This window comes from Lycium ferocissimum, chromosome 11 (genome assembly GCF_029784015.1).
Source record: "Lycium ferocissimum isolate CSIRO_LF1 chromosome 11, AGI_CSIRO_Lferr_CH_V1, whole genome shotgun sequence".
NCBI classification, from domain to species: Eukaryota; Viridiplantae; Streptophyta; class Magnoliopsida; order Solanales; family Solanaceae; genus Lycium; species Lycium ferocissimum.
Genome location: NC_081352.1, coordinates 49,641,566 through 49,658,115, shown reverse-complemented (window position 1 = coordinate 49,658,115; position 16,550 = coordinate 49,641,566). Strand labels below are relative to the sequence as shown.

General features: G+C 34.6%; 2 protein-coding genes across 6 annotated transcripts; one reads left to right on the top strand and one right to left on the bottom strand.

Annotated features, from left to right (window-relative positions):
- The first annotated feature begins 1,284 nt into the window (after nucleotides 1–1,284).
- LOC132036510 (zinc finger protein CONSTANS-LIKE 9) lies at nucleotides 1,285–9,692 on the top strand. 4 transcript variants are annotated; one of them, XR_009409596.1, is made up of 6 exons: nucleotides 1,285–1,470; nucleotides 2,614–3,206; nucleotides 4,959–5,171; nucleotides 8,429–8,730; nucleotides 9,177–9,487; nucleotides 9,524–9,692. XR_009409596.1 is itself a non-coding variant. In XM_059426867.1 (6 exons), exons 3-6 carry the CDS (start codon nucleotides 2,691–2,693, stop codon nucleotides 9,304–9,306), a joined length of 1,161 nt encoding a protein of 386 aa, XP_059282850.1. In that variant the 5' UTR covers nucleotides 1,285–1,470; nucleotides 2,510–2,537; nucleotides 2,614–2,690; the 3' UTR covers nucleotides 9,307–9,692. The 4 variants fall into 4 exon arrangements, 3 of the variants coding, with proteins under 3 accessions (XP_059282850.1, XP_059282849.1, XP_059282848.1); XM_059426867.1 differs by adding an exon at nucleotides 2,510–2,537 and having other exon boundaries at nucleotides 9,177–9,692; XM_059426866.1 differs by adding an exon at nucleotides 1,673–1,729 and having other exon boundaries at nucleotides 9,177–9,692.
- Nucleotides 9,693–10,994: 1,302 nt separating this feature from the next.
- LOC132036437 (uncharacterized) lies at nucleotides 10,995–16,033 on the bottom strand. 2 transcript variants are annotated; one of them, XM_059426776.1, is made up of 9 exons: nucleotides 15,892–16,032; nucleotides 15,116–15,689; nucleotides 14,248–14,349; nucleotides 14,059–14,140; nucleotides 13,912–13,931; nucleotides 13,755–13,815; nucleotides 12,317–12,375; nucleotides 11,515–11,619; nucleotides 10,995–11,403 (listed from the first exon to the last, which is right to left on the bottom strand). In XM_059426776.1, the coding sequence occupies exons 2-9, from the start codon at nucleotides 15,656–15,658 to the stop codon at nucleotides 11,341–11,343; spliced, it is 1,035 nt and encodes a 344-aa protein (XP_059282759.1). In that variant the 5' UTR covers nucleotides 15,659–15,689; nucleotides 15,892–16,032; the 3' UTR covers nucleotides 10,995–11,340. The 2 variants fall into 2 exon arrangements, with proteins under 2 accessions (XP_059282759.1, XP_059282760.1); XM_059426777.1 differs by lacking the exon at nucleotides 13,912–13,931 and having other exon boundaries at nucleotides 14,039–14,140; nucleotides 15,892–16,033.
- Between the last annotated feature and the right edge of the window lie 517 nt (nucleotides 16,034–16,550).

Below are 16,550 nucleotides of genomic sequence, written 5' to 3'. Positions count from 1 at the left end.
TTGAATGCATCATATTATTATGACAAGGAAAACTAAAGCAACGATAAAGATAGAAAAAGTAGACTTTTAGAAGTTATTGGACACCACATTTACTTTCTTAATTTTGAAGATTACTAGTAAAACAATTAAATCCTTGATAGATGGACGTCTTGTTTACACGAAATTGAAGAATTTTCTCATGAAAATGGTTTTCCTTGAGAAGAGTTATTATCGAAAAAATAAAAATAAAATCCTTAAGGACTATTTGCAAAGTGGAATAATTCTCACATTATTTCCTCCCTAAAAAAGTTCGAAAGATTAATAAAAAAGTGGGTAGTAACCCATGTCTTTGAAGTTTGAACTCCCATGAATTTTAATTTTTTCCATTCGATAAGAAATTGAAGATTGCGAAGATTTATCGTGTGACACCCTATCTAGGAGAATTCTACATCGGCGAAACACGGGAGGGATGCTGGGCGTAGGAGGGAGCATGCCTTAAATCCTAGTGACTCATTTCAAAGCCGTACGGAGCTAAGCCAAAAGCGGATAATACTATCAGTAGCGGGCTGAGTTATTACAAATAGGTTATCTTAGACCGTATACAAAAATCAATCATTAAGATTTATAATTAAAAAAATTAATACTAGTAATAGCCTTCTATATAATAGGTGTGAGTTCAATTATTACCAGGTTTGTTCTATTTCCCCTCCTCTATCCCTTTTGGAAGCCAAAAAAAAAAAAACACAAATATAAATAAAAGGTAAAAATAAAATAAAAAAGAGTATATAATAATAAAATAAGGGCACAATACATAAACAAGCCCCCAAACAGCTTCCTCGGTAAAGATATCCTCCAACTTTTGGATGTGCGCAAGACAACAGCACCTCAACCTTATCTTTACTTTATCAAATAACACTCTAACTTACAAAATGATCATCTAAACACTTCAGCTTGTATAAAGTACACCTCGAAAAGTTATGTGCTACGTCATCAGTTGTGTTTACGCGTTCAACTTTATACAAGTTGAGGCTTTATTTCTGCACCTCCAAAGTTGGATGACATACTTGCTAGCTGAGGTCAAATTTGAAGATTTATTTATATATTATGCCAAAAATAAAATAGTAATGAGAAAAACAAGGGGATAGTAGGGAAAGAAAGGGCCTAATATTTCCTTTCAAGAAAGGGACAGGGTCCCACATCACAGCTTCCCACTGGGTCCCATCTCCTCCTTCTCTCTCCTGCACTTTTTGACAGCTCACTATATTTAATTATTATCAGCAACTCCAACAATTCTTACACAGAAACAAAATACAAACCAAAAAAACACTTCCAAGACAAGTACTCTAAAGAGAAAAAAGAGAGGAAAAAACTAGAAAGGTCTAAACTTTTTTCAAGATTTAGGGTTTTTATTGTACTTTGGTTAGCTGCAAAAAATAAAGGGATTTATCTGTACTGTGTAAATTTTTTCTGCCATCTTCACAGTTATTATAGGTAAAAAGTTAGTTACTTTCTTGATTTTATTTCATTTTTCTTGTTTTACTTTGAAATGGGGTTGCTTTATTTCTCTTATTTCATCTGTTTGGGTATTCCTCAGAATTTGGAGCTGAATAAGAATATTAACTGTTCATGTGAGAATTTTGCTGCTTATCAGTTAAGATATCTTACTTTGTACTTTTTTTTTTTTTTTGTGCAGTTTTCTGGTTCTTGTCTACAGATTGAGCTCTAATTCTTTGTCTAAGCTATTCTTTAGGTGATTTGATTCTGTTTTTTGTTTAAATTCTTTAGCTTGCTGAAAATGTTCTATTAGTTGAAGTAAAATTTTTAATGGATTTCTAGTAGTTTTGGTCAATGCTTCCTGTTATCCAGTTCTCTTTCTTTCTTTCTTACTCCTTTGAAATGGGGTTGCTTTGTTTCTGTTATTTCATGTGTTTGTGTATTCCTCAGTGTTGGGAGCTCAATAAGAATATTAACCGTTCATGTGAAAATTTTGCTGTTTATCAGTTGTAATATCTTACTTTGCACATATATTTTTTTGTTTACAGATTGAGCTCTAATTCTTTGTCTAAGCTATTCTGTAAGTGATTTGATTCTTTTTTTGTTTAATGTCTTTGTTTTTTTTTTTTTTTTTTTTTTTTTTGGTTAGCTTGCTGAAAACGTTCTAGTGTTGGAAGAAATTTTTAAATGAATTTCTAGTAGTTTTGGTTAATGCTTGCTTTTATCCAGTTTCTAAACTATGTAGTAATGATGGAATTAGGGGTGTCTTGAAAATAAAAATAAAAATGGTTTTGGTTGTAGATAATGATGCATATAGACCAATGTGGCTTTATGAAAAATTCTCAGCTTTTTGTTTGGATTCTTGATTCCCTATTTGTTTGTAGCACAGTTTCCCTTCTCTGATTGAAATGGCATCTTTTATTCCATGCCTTTTCCTTTTTAACTGCCACTGTTGTGTACTATTTCAAAATAGAATTTTGTTTTTTTCTAAGTTTGGCTCTTGAAGTAAGTGAGAAAATTTTCTTTTTCTTTTTAGATTAGGCATCTCAAGATATGAAGGGTGGGTTTGTATCCTGTTTCAATTTGCTTCTCTTTTTCGGTGTCACCTTTAATAACTCAGATTCTTTTTCCTTGTAACAGTTAGTAGAACTAATTCATTTCTGCTCGAGAGAGAGCAATTTCTATTGCTCAAAAGTTTTAACTAGGAGAAAAGGGCGATGGGTTATACATGTGAATTTTGCGGGGAGCAACGGTCCATTGTCTACTGTCGGTCTGATGCAGCTTGCTTATGTTTGTCGTGTGATCGAAATGTTCATTCTGCAAATGCCCTGTCACAGCGTCATTCCAGGACGCTTGTATGTGAAAGATGTAATTCTCAACCAGCTATTTTCAGATGTGTTGAGGAGAAGGTCTCTCTATGCCAGAATTGTGATTGGATAGCTCATGCTAGTTCTAGTTCTAGTACACATAAGAGAGAAGCACTTAGTTGTTATACAGGGTGTCCTTCCGCGGCAGAGCTCTCTACTAATTGGTCATTTCTTCTAGATGACCCTTCGGTTGGTGATTCGACTTGTGAGCAGGGGATGAGTTCAATGAGCATCACTGATTCTCAAGCAAAGGACAAATCTCAAGACATTTCTGCCCCTTTGATGGGATCATCGATGCCTAGTCTTGATAACGAGCTACACAATGTGGAACTGCCTGTTGGATCCACAGATTTAACTTGGTCTAAGGTGATCTAAGTTCTCAGAGATGCATTTTGTGAACTGAAGAAATTTAGCTATAGATGTATCATGGAACTTCCATTTCCAATTTTTACTTACCAAAATGCATTTTATCATCCTGTCCTTTGATTATATAGCTCTGATTACCAATGAGTAAGAGCCCGTTTGGATTGGCTTATAGCTTAAAGCAATGCTGAAAAAATAAGTTGGGGTAGTCCAACTTATTTTTTTGGCTTATAAGCTGTTTTCAGCTTTATAATCTGCTTTTAGATAAACTAAGTTAAATGGGTCCAATTATTTTTTTGAGCTTATTTTAAGCACAAAATGACTTTAAGCTGGCCAGCCAAACACTCAAAAAAGCTGAAAACAGCTTATAAGCCAACTTATAAGCCAATCCAAACGGGCTCTAAGTCACTGTTCTTCTTACTCTTTTCCTCAGGATGTACCAGCAAACTCGAGTTTGGGTTTGCCTGTGCCATATATACTTTTTTATAATCCTAAACAGGAGATTAGTTGGAGTTCTAAGAAGTTCAAACACCAAAGAGTATCAAATTTAATATAGTCAAGCCTCTCTACAAGAGCATTGTTTGTTCCAACTTTTTTTGGCTTTTAAGTGATTGGTAGTTATACGCCTATTACAACATTTGACATTTAAATCTTATTTGGTGGTTTTACACAAAAAATATTAACAAAATCAGTTTGTTTCAGTAACAAAATATCTGATAGCCCTCCCTTGAATTTTTCAAAATATTTGGTCAAAATTTCTAGACCTATTATTAGTATTCAAAGAGATCTATTTCTATATGTGGCTTTATGACAGTAAAACAGTACTAGCACTTTCATTATTATGAAATAAACTACTAGTAACAGAAATGAGAAATTGTAAAATCAATTAATATTGAGCAGTTGTTATAGAGTAGTAATTTTATTAAGAGTGTACTGTGATAATGATGGTTGTTGTTGTTATAGGTGAAACTTTTATAGACTGGTAAATTATAACATAAAAAATCAATTTCATAGTGAAATGTTGTTACAGCGGGTGGTTGTTATAGAGAGGTCTGATTGTATTCGATAGTTTCATCTTTCTTCAGACAACAATTCCACATTTTTATTTAGCATTTAAATGCTCTTGCATGTTGCATCCCCATATATTGGTGAAGGATGATTTTGTTGTTCCATGAAATCACTAGATTTTTAACCCTCTATTTCTTGTCAATTTCCCGACTAACTGAAAAGTTTCCAGTTTCGAAGAATTTTCATCTCAAACTTAGTGCATTCCTTTCCTTGAGGACATGCTTATTGGCCATCTAGGACTATTCCTACGGATGATAACTTCTAGGAAATGATTCTTAAGTAGGCGTTTGGCCATAGAAACCAAGAACTTTTTCACTTTTTTTGGAATTTTGGAGTTGGATTTGTGTTTGACCATAGTTTTTGAAATAGTATTTTTTTTGTTGAAATGTACTTGTTTTGTTGTGAAAAACTTGAAAAACAAGTTTGTCTTGTTTTTCAATTTCATGGCCAAACACTAATTTTTGAAAAAAGTGAAAAAAAACTCCGGAAAAAAGTGAATAATTCTTATGGCCAAACGGGTCCTTACACATTTTTTGTCCTGTTGATATATCATTTGTCCTGGATTTTGTGGTTGGGTGGTGACTGATAGTGGTTGATTCTTCTCAAGACCATAAATATGTCTTTTATCTGCTTCAAGCATGGCTTCTTACTTTTTGACCTTTACCTCATATCTTTATTTACGGTCAGGTGAGCAATTCTGGAGCAAAAGGCTCAAATTTATTTGATGATGATCCTTTTTATGATGATTTCAATGTGGATGAAGTGGACTTGAGTATTGGAAATTATGAAGAGCTATTTGGTGTTTCTCTTGATAATCTGAATGAAGGCATTGATGGCTTATTTGGGATGGAGGACTTGTCTGTTGCTGAGTCCAGCTGCCAGGGTGTCAATGCTGTCAAGGTTGTTCATACTTCATAGAATTACTGCATTGTGTAAACATCATCTACTTCTTTTCGCCAAACCTAAAATAAACATTTCACGGACTATTAGTTTTTTGACGAGTGAGGTATGCGATCATTATTACTCTTAGGTTGACCAAGTACAATAAAATTGTTTGTTCTAGATGTTTTCTTGCTCTTTAGTTATGAACTAGATAGTATTATTTTTTTTTTATTTTTCTTGATAAGGGAAAGATGCTCATTAAATGAATGTAATGTTCTATTGTATTGTGTGGTGCATACCCTCTTGTCTACACTTGGTCCTAATTTTTGGAGTTTTACTACTTCCCCTAAGTTGCTTGGTCTCCTCTAAGTTGCTTTATTATGTATTTTCTTCCCCGTTTTAACTCAGTTTTTGTGACTATTGTTGTGCATAATCTGAGCAAATTTAATATGGTAGAACTAGCATTTTTCATTACTGTATACATTATATTGAGAAGCATAAAAATTTCATCAGCTTCAAGAAATAGGTTGGTGAGAGAAGGTCCTGTCTTTTTTTAATGCTGCAATATTCTTACAGCAAGGTCTACTTACCTTGATATAGATGAGATACATTTGATGCTTACTGAATGCTTGGTAACCAGAGTAGGTTTATCATATGATATATGTGAATTTCGATTTGAGTTCTTTTCCCAACTCCTCTAGCTGTCACTTGTTACTTAAAGTGGTATTTGCAACACAATGAATCATCCAACTTGACTCATGCGTTCGTCTGACATCACTAGTACCATTACAAATGACAGAGGGATCTATTCAATTCCATAACCTTTGTTGAACTATCTAATGCATGTGGAGAGGTTATTGACTCAGAAAACCTAGTAGGAATCGTGATGGTTTAACAGATGAACCAACATTTTCAGAAAAAAAAATATATACTGTGTCTCATCAGCATGGTTTCTGTAAACATTAATACTGCAAGGCCTGTGACTGCTACCAATTCATAGATCATCTGGTTTAAAATACTCGAAAAGTGCATTATTTTGTATAAGCAGTGATGTTATTTCCTCCAGTTTGATGACTGATGGCGGGCACATGGACCACTTGATTTCTGTACTTTGATCTTGTAGGTTTTGTATCACGTTTCTGTTTTTCTTACTAAAATTTAAGAGATATCAAATGCAGTAATGGATGCATTTCTTGAAATTCTTGTTAACAAATTCATTAACATGTTTTAAACAGTTAATTCAGATACAACCTCTCTATCTCTACGAGGTAGGGATAAGGTCTGCGTACACTCTACCCTCCCCAGACCCCACTTGTGGGATTACACTGGGTATGTTGATGTTGTTGTAAACAGTTGATCTTCTAGATGTTGTAATGGTCTTGGGCCTCTTGGCTAGTAGATTTTGTATGCCACTAAAACACTTGTATATATATTTTGAGATCATTGTACAACATGTGAACTGTGATGTACTTGCCTTGTTCATACACACACACGTCTATGCATATGTGTGTGTGTGTGTGTGTGTTTGCTTGTATATACAAAAATATATACTGGTTGGGGTAGGGATTGGAATTTGGAAGTTAGCTTGTCAATAAATCGTAAGATTGACTATTTTGTAAAGGTGCATTGAAAGGATTCATAGGTATAGGAACATCTTAAATTGGTCAACTTTCAATCTTTGATATTTGTCAAATCAATTACCATAAAATTTCTGCTTGCAATGATTATAGTAGTTCCAACTTTCATGATCGGATGTTGAACAGAGTAAAAAATGTGCACATACAACTCTAGGAGAGCAAGTGATTCTTAACCTCTTCCTGATATTTTTTTTTTAAAGTTTCGAAGCGTTACCAAGCTGACAGTGACGGAAATTTTGTGGCACATCAATCTCGTTTTAGTCTTTATGTGAAACTTATGCTCTTCTCAGTTAAAGTGATTCATAATCTAAATAAAAGACAACTAGGCCTCAATCCCAAACAAGTTGGGTCGGCTCTATGAATCCTTACTGACCATGTTTCTCCATTTAAGTGCAACTCATGTCATCAGCATTACCAAATAAAAATAAAAGTGGAGTAATATGATTCCTTGCATTTGTTTTAAAGTTTCTATGTATGTTGTCACAGCAAGCTTGCCTAGGTCTGCTCCTGTTTGATACTTACATGGAGTATGAAATAGTTAACTTCTAGGTTCACATTGATATTTATATGGAATATGAAATAGTTAACTTCTAGGTTCACATTGGGTTATCCATCATTAAAAATATAAATCAATTAGTCAGGACTTTCTTAAAAGTTAAAATGAATTTCCTAAGCAGCGATACTCGTGCATTTTAGTATGAGATAGTTCCTGACATCCATGTTCAGATTGGTTATCCATCATGAAGAAATCAATTTGTTGGAGCTTCCTTAAGAGTTAAAATGAACTTTCTAAGCACAAATATTCAGATGTGCATCTTTCATCTAGACTTCATTAAGTGGCTCTGTTATGGTGCTAATGTTGTCTGGAGTGCTGTGCTACGGAATGTTTTGTTTGTGTTTCTAATTACTTAATTGGTACAAGTACCTCTAAAACATAGCTATTCCATTCCTTTGCTGCTGGGTGATATCTGTTTTACTTGCCAATAGTATAACCTGCTTTGTTCGGCTCGTAATGTCTAATAAAAGATACCAAAAATTTAATATTTGGAATTTCCTGTATTTCAGAATATCAATTCTCTCTTTTATAACTCTGCATGATCTCTCCTTTTGTGACAGTTTTATATTTGTGTGTTTGTTTTCTTGTCTTCTAGTGCTTCTTATTCGAGTTTGATTATACTTTGGTCTTTTATGGTGAAAGTCTATGTTATCATATTGCTAATGGGAAAGCTCTCGTAAGAGAAGTATACCAAAAAGTAGAGAATCTACGGGATATAATGTCTATGTAATTGTTTCGAGACATGGATGAACTTAAGGGGTCGTTTGGTTCGAAGACAAGTTATGTTGGGATTAGTTATGCTCACATTATTTCTTATCGACTATTTGGTTTGTTGTATTAAAAATAACATGCATTGCATAATTTCTAAATAATACTGAATAAGTATAAGAATAATACTGATATTGTTAATGCCATGTTTTACTGTGTTTAAGAATAGTACTGAATAGAGTGTGTAAGTAATATTGGTATTAGTTGTACTAGACTTAAATTTGTGACCAAACATTGTCCTAAAATTTAATACAAGCATTATTCTACCTAATACACTCTACCAAACGACCCCTAAATGTTTCTTTGTTTACCAGGGATCAGCAGTGGGAAGGGTAAATGTGGTGCAGCCAACTTGTAGCAATGCAGCATCAGCAGAATCCATGATGAGCTGTAAAACAGAACCTCCTACCCTTTGCTTTGCAAGGCAACAGTCGAGCCTCTCGTTTTCAAACCTTACTGGAGAGAACAGCGCTGGAGATTATCAAGATTGTGGAGCCTCCTCAATGTTTCTCATGGGAGAGCCACCATGGGGCCCGCCATGTCCAGAAAGTTCAATTCCATCGACAAGCAGGACCAATGCTGTATTGCGCTACATGGAAAAGAAGAAGACACGCCAGTAAGTTTTCTTGTAGGGTGTGTTCGCTATGAAGGAAAGTGTTTTGTTGGAAACTGTATTTCAGGAAAATAAGTGGTTTCTTACTTATTTTCTTGTGTCCAGTACGTTAGCAAAAGATATCATCCTAAAAGCATTTGTATATAATCTAGACCAATACTATGGGACGTGGGGGTGGGGGTATGGGTGGGGGTGGGGGTATGGGTGGGGGTGGTGTGGATGGGGTGAAGATGAGGTGTATTGGAGGGTGGGGAGAACACAATCAAGGGATGCCACTTGTGGAACTTGTTTTCCTTACTTCCTCTAGGGAAGTCATTTTCCTCATTTTAAAACTGATTGAAATGTCTTGGCAATGTGGGTTATGTAAACCATGGTTCTAAAAGATTTCATGGGTTGTAGGCTTTTTACTTGTTCTCTTTTAACCTCGTTTATGACTTTCCTTTTTATAGATTTGAGAAGCGAGTTAGATATGTTTCTCGCAAAGCAAGAGCAGATGTGAGAAGGCGTGTGAAGGGACGATTTGTCAAGGCTGGTGATGCTTATGACTATGATCCACTGAGCCAGACCAGAAGCTATTGATCATAAAACATTTGCCCGTAAAAACAGTCCATTTAAATAGGGAATATTTGGTTGAGATTTCAAGCAAATGGATGAAAGGATGCTGTATTTATTGTTGCAATGACAAAGAATAGGTTTTTTCTCTGGGGATTACAATGTTACCCATGACTAAGCAGATTTCTCTCCTGCTGCTCCTCTTCAGGTCTAAGCACATTTCTCTCCTGCTGCTCCTCTTCAGGTCCAGCTTCATCATCTAAAAAAGCAAAAAAAAAAAAAAAAAAAAAAAAAAAAAGTGGATGTGCATTCTTTGTGTCGACCGAATTAAGAGTGCTGCAGAGAAAGAGCTTGGTTATTTTGTAGACAACGTGGTCAGCGTTCTTTCCAGAAACCAATCAAGATTTGCTTTCTCAATTGTATTGATGTTGCATGTCGATATCACTGGGTTTCATCTAGCTCGCTTCTGTTCTTACACTCTAACTGAGTGGATTTAACACAATTTTAAGTCCCCACAAATTCATCTGTCCTTTAGGTCTGAGGATTGAGATCCCTTGGTTGTTATGTAATACTGTCATGTATATTATAGCCAGTGTTTAGAAAATAAAGAGGTACAGTAAGCAACACATTCTAAGTCCCCACTAGTTCATCTGTCCTTTAGGTTTTAAGGACTGAGATTCCTTGTCTGGTATGTATTACTGTCATGTATATTATTAGAGTTGGAAGGGTCAACAACACACCTCAAGTATCATGTTTTTTTGAATTTCCTACCTGAACTATCAGGTGTGAGAGTTTCCTACCTAAACTATCACCACTAAGAAAAACACACTCAACTATCGGTTGTTCACTTTTCCTACCTCAAATTTGAAGTAGGAAAAGTGAACAACCGAGCAATGGTTGTGTTTGCACTAGTTGGTGATAGTTTAGGCAGGAAACCTCACACCGATACGTGTGAGGAACTCAAACAAACGTGATACTTGAGGTGCGTTTTTGACCCTTATCTCATATTATTATGGCCTGTGAGTCGAAGATTAGAGATACTCAAGATGACAGATGTACATTGCTTTGTAATTTTTTTATTTATTTTCCTATAAAATGTGTTGGCATATGTGGGAATACAGTTCATATTGTGGAAAACATTATTCTGATCATCACAGTTGAATATCTACAACCTTCTTATTCTCTCTTAAATATTATGATGGACTTGCCTTGAAAATTTAGCTGGTCAAATGTGGTACGGATTTAAAATTTCATGCATCTTATTTATTCACTAGAGTTGAAAATTTTGAACAGTTTAGTCTCTTTTCAAGATTCCAAGAAGCACTGTTGGACCTAAAGAAAAGTAGATAAAGAATGTTTAACTTGGATTTAAATACATTTTGGACGCCGAGATCAGTTTGAGTCGATACTTTAGGAGAATGTTTAAGAAGCTAGATTTCATGTTTGGTGAAACAAAGAAATGCACAAGGGGAAAAAAAGAATATAAGCAAGTTGACTAAACTTTTAACAGTAAACACTCTTAAGCCCTACTACTAAATGAATACATATCATAATGCTTGATTATTAAGATGTTAAATCTGAACACTGTATAATTATTGACAAGAGAAGACGATGACAAGAGAAGACGATATGCAAACTTGCTAAGTGATATTTCATTGAACTGAGCCAGTTGTATCCCAACTTTTTAAAGCTAAAATATCTTTGGTGAAACTATCTTGACAACAGAAGGCAATGCTATGCTAAGTGATTTCACTGTGCTAAATAAACCTTGTGTCAGTATCCCCTCTAGAAGGAAAAATGGATAACAAATGAAGAGAACACAAAAATAATCAAAACTCATATCTTAACGAGGATTGCAGTAGCCAGTTTATAAAGCTTTCTCTTTAATAAAATAGCATCAGCTAACAACAGGATTATCTCTGTACAGTCAGAAAGTTGCTCCAGCATTAATTTGACTATGCCTAGACATCCACTTTCCTGCAATGAAGATATGATTCTCTGTGTGTTGGGCATCCCAATATGCTTGAAGCAGATAGATTGAACATCAAAATTTGAGTGAACTTATTCATCATCAGATGAATCTGAATCAGCTGACATCTTCACGTCGTCTGCAACAGTTGTGTCCTGCATGAACATCACATGACATTGATCATTTGCAATGACGGAGAATATCCTACCACCTCTTTAACTTTAGAGACACGTAAATTCAGAGATTAGGAGTTAAGTTATCCTAACCGAGTTTTTATCCCAGTCCTTTAACTTGGGATTTGTCAGCATGTAATTATCACGTAGAGGAGCCCATGAGGGACCTTCATCTTTTGAAGAATTGGATGCACCGGCCTGCATGAAATTAAGCTACATAGGTGAATCATGAATTTTTTCTTGTATAAGCGCTTGGAATATATCAAGTCCCAAATGTTCAAGTTGTTTCTTCCTTCTATCAAAAAATAATTGTTAATTTTTATTTTTTTTTCAAAACAAGGGAATCCGCAACCGCTACCCTTTGGGTGCGCACAGCGTAAACCCCGCTCCTATGCAATAGCCCGCAAACCACACAAGAGAGATAACCCGCACTAGGCAAGCCCCGTGTGACAAGCTCGACTCAGAAGGCAAATCCCCTACTGTCATAAATAGGGGGTTTCAAACCTAAGACCTCCATTGTGGAAGTCCCATGCTCAACTAACTGAGCCACCCAATTGGTAACTGTAGTGAAGCACCACCAATATATCACATTATTCAATGAACATATGAGCAACTCATCCAGACTGAAGCAAATGTAATAAGGGAAATATAAAAAATAAATAAAGACCCAACTAGATACAGCATGAAAATTCTTTTTTTTTTTTTTTTTTTTATTTTTTTTCTTTTTTTTTTTTCTGATACTAGCCATTTGGCTCGTTGGCTTCCCCCACCCTACTCCAAAAAATAATAATGGAGAAGATAACTAAATGAAAAGATGTTACAAAATAATGAGAGAAATTTTCCCAAATGATCGCAATGCTTAACTGAGAGAGAGAGAGAGAGAGAGAGAGTTGACCTTTGATGGTGTCTTGCCCAATTCGGAGAAAAAGACTTCTCTACGTCGCTTCTTAATTGCTATACATCAGAAAATATAAGTTATTGTACTGGATACAGAATAACAACTCTTAAGGTTCATTTTTTCCAAATAATTCCCAATTGAATTATCAAAAATTTGATATCAATTGCAATTTTAAAGATGAAAATTTGTAGTTAATCATTCTTACTTCTATCAGTGAACAGTAAAAAGGCATGTACGGGGTTCTCAGTTATTTTTTTTGGAAAAGGGCAACAGTCTTCTAAATGTTTAGCACAAAGCCTGTGCTAGTAGCCACATTTACAATTGTCTTAGGCATGGTCCACTTTACACCTTTCATGCTTAGAGAAAACTGCAAGAGTAGATCAGTAACCTCACAAATCTAAACTTCATATTCCAACCTTATTTGCTCCAAGTATCCCCTACTGTTGCATCAGGTAGCAAAATGAGGTTGACGATATCAGGAAATAAGTGTTTAAGTGGTCCACGTCAAGTTCAATTATCATTCTAGAATGATGTCTTCCTCCCATTCTACATTGTTAACAAAAACAGGCCAAAAGTCCTGATAGATTCCCAAACACTCATCCCATTAGGTGAACATAAAGTTGATGAAATCCATTGTCCGTCATTGCCATATTTTTCTCCAGCTACATCCCTCCATAAAGCATGCTACCATACTTAACCTCCATAACTACTTTATAAGGAGGCTCCTATTTTGGTGTTTTAGATTTCTACCACTAAGCCCCTTCTTACTTCTTGTTGGTGAGTCTTCCAATTAAACAAATGGAAACATCTATTTTCTTTGTTGCCTTGCGATACAAAATTTCTTCTCAATGCAGTGTAGACTTTTCTCAACTTTTGAAGGCAAAGGAAATAAGAACATCATGTCTGTTGGTAAAGAATCAAAAACACTGTTTACCTAAATTACTCTCCCCCAAGTGATGGGTATTGGTTTTTTCATCTAAGCCAATCTTTTCTCACATCTTTCTAAAACTCCATTCCATATCACCAGTGATTTATTTTTCACCCCATAAGTAACCCAAAATAATTTGAAGGGAGAGAACCAACTTCACACCCTAGTATTCCTGGTAAACCATGAACTCCTGACACTTGATTAATGGGAAAGAGCAAACATTTTCTCCAGGAAAAATACAACTCGAATTCAACTATAACCAACTTAGCAAGGAAAATTTTAAACTTCTCTAATGGAGGAAGACACAGAGGGTGATTAGAGGTCAACGCACACAAAGACAAATCAAATCTGTCAGAATAATATTTCCCTTCCTCCTACCTTGTAGATTGTACGGGATTTACTGAAAGAGGAACTATAGCAATCAATCCAAAATTGGAAAACAATCATTTTTTATAAAGAAAATATAGAACCAATCATATAATCCATGCGTCGGTATTCTGCCCTTACCTTTCTCATCTTTTGACCTTGAGGGATTTAAGCCTTTTTGAGCATGTTGTGCTTTGTTAACCTGTATCACATGCACAAATAAATTTGAGCTAGCTGAAAGTAGCAGAAAACTTTTTATAAAACAGAAGCATCAAGTTTGAAATGTGTACTGTCTTACAGCATTGAATAACTTGACAACTGATAGTCCCACAATGCCCATAGAGAAAAAAAAGAAACCAACTTAGTTAGAAGGTCGGATAGACAGCTTATTAATACATTTGTAAATATATTATAAAATCCAAAACAAAAAGATAAAGTTTATTACCTCCCTTTGTTGCAACTCCTATTAGAGACTTTTCATGGGAGTTCAAAAAATTTGCAGGTTTCACATGTCCCTTTTCTCTTATCTTTTGCACAGATGTCAAAGTTTAGAATAAGACCAATTAATACACTAAAAAAAGGGACATAAATTATTCAAGAAACTTAGCAATTAAATGAGACCATATAGAATTACCAAGTGTTTCTCCTTTTTTGCCTCCCCCTTAACCTTCCGTTCTACATCTTCTTCAGCAAGCTTCCCTGCTACAAGCTTCTTGTGTGCTGATAAGACAGGACCCTGCAGGTTAAGTTCATCAAACCCGCATATTTACCATCCGCTGTTAGTATTAGCTTTTTTAACCTATAAGTTCATTAGAATCCAGCTTACTAGTGTTCTATTTGAAAAAGGTGTAGAAACGCTCTGTTTATCTTTGGAAACAATATTTATTTTTTGAGAAAGAAGAAACAAAATGTTCGATTTTTTGTCTTGTTTTCTCCTCCAAACACGCTTTGTTTTGTCCCAAAACCAAATCCAAACACTCATACAAGATTAATATCCCGACACCAAATCCATATCTTTAGAAAACAAAACAAAAAAGATATTTTGAAGCCCTGAAACTTATATCCTAGGTAAATCCATTTTATTATTCAAAAATGAGCCACTAGACGCTATGTATCTACTGCACGTACTTACGCATATATATAATGTTTATATTTTATTTACATACAGCTATTTTATCCACATAGTGAATAATCCCAAAAGTAAATAAAAAAGACCCTTTTAACTCAGTGCTAGAGTGACGCCATGGTAAGGCGTAACCCATCGGTTCAAATCAATAAGGAGCTTTGTAAAACTCCAATCTAGTATTCATATTTGAGGGGAGAATTGTATTTTTATAAGTTTTTTTAAAAAAAAAAAAAAAGAAAGAAAAGGTAACTAACTAACAAGAAGCTGACCAATTATGTTTTCCTTTGAAACATGGAATTACCAGCCTGATGTTAAAATATATAATACTAAGGCAGATGAATTAACAAAAAACTGATATAGAGAACAGGTTGCTCACCAGTATATCATCAGAAGCAGACTTCTTTAGTAACTTCTTGAATGCCAATCTGAATGCTTTACAACCATCTATGAACTTTGTAATTCCAGGCTGAATTTCCCCATCTTCATCTTCCGATATCTCAATTTCCTCATCGCCATCCTCTTCTCCATCATCCGCCCATTCCTCTTCAAAATCATCCTCCACTTTACCATATGATGCACGTTTCTCTTTACTATACGGTGTGTGTTTCTCTTTACCATATGATGTGTGTTGCTCTTTACCATATGATTTAGGCTTCTCTTTACCATATGATGTGGATTTAGCTCTATTTACAAGGGCCGGTTCAGCATCATTATTATCATCGTCATCATTATCGGAGTTATAGTCTCTTGCTCTCTTCTCAAAAAGCTTCTTCATTTTGTTGTCTATTTTTACTCTTTTTTCATTAAATGGCACACCCTTTTGCTTCTTCTTTCCCTTACCACCTTTCTTGTTGTGCCCCATCTTTCTTTTCCTTAACATATTTCCACCTCCTCTAACTGACTGCAATTCTTCAGCCATAATTTTCAAATGTGTGTTTACACAGCTTAAGCTGTAGCATTAGAAATTTGGGTCAGTTTCATCGAACTTGAAATCATAATTAACCACAAGGTTCTTGGGAAACAAAAAAACAAAAAAAAACAAAAAAAAAAAAAAAAAAAAACAAACAAACAAAACACAAACTATAATAAAAGATAACTACTACAACATAGATAAGCATAAACATAAATTAACCAACAATAAGAAATTCTTACCTGCGAAGTGAGTTATGAAGACAAGGAGAAAGTAGGGTTTTAGTTTTTCTAGCTGCAAAATTAATTAAGGGTTTATCGTTTAACGGTCTTTTTTGAAGAAAATGTTAGATTTGTGCTTTGGACCAAAGGTGTCACTTTTTGTATACATCAAGGACTATATCTATTAAAGGGAATGCATCAAGGACAAAAATCAAGCAGGTTCGTACATTAGGTTCCGTTTGGATATGATTTGAAATTATGATATAAAATCAGTTGTTTCAAAGTTTTGCTTGGATATGTAATTTGAATTTTTTAAGTTGTATTTTTTCTTATAAATATAAAAACTTCACAAGTTGTGAAAATCACCAAAACTTCCCCATGAGCAAATCATAGTTCATAAAAAAGTTAATATGCTACTAGAAGACTTTTCTAAATACAATATATATTGATCGAACTTTAGTTCAGTAAAAAGAAAAATTGAACATGAGTTGTATTATAACTACCCTTTAATATAATACTCTCACATGGTATAGTACATGAGTTGTAGTATAACTACTCTCAAAAATTAAACATGAGTTAGTAAACATATCTACCAACTTATGGATCTTATTTTACAAAATATAAACTTATGGGTCAAGATTTATATTTAAGAAAATTTGAAATCATGATTTGGAATCCCA

Bases quoted from the DNA above. Each gene is read 5' to 3' on its own strand.
- LOC132036437 (XM_059426777.1), bottom strand. From the start codon at position 15,658: ATGGCTGAAGAATTGCAGTCAGTTAGAGGAGGTGGAAATATGTTAAGG. The intron at 14,141-14,247 runs GTAATTCTATAT...TCTGTGCAAAAG, and splicing joins CAAAAAAGGAGAAACACTTG to ATAAGAGAAAAGGGACATGT. The intron at 11,620-12,316 runs GTCAACTCTCTC...AATTTCATGCAG, and splicing joins TGGGCAAGACACCATCAAAG to GCCGGTGCATCCAATTCTTC.
- LOC132036510 (XM_059426865.1), top strand. From the start codon at position 2,691: ATGGGTTATACATGTGAATTTTGCGGGGAGCAACGGTCCATTGTCTAC. The intron at 3,207-4,958 runs GTGATCTAAGTT...ATTTACGGTCAG, and splicing joins CAGATTTAACTTGGTCTAAG to GTGAGCAATTCTGGAGCAAA. The intron at 5,172-8,428 runs GTTGTTCATACT...TTTGTTTACCAG, and splicing joins AGGGTGTCAATGCTGTCAAG to GGATCAGCAGTGGGAAGGGT.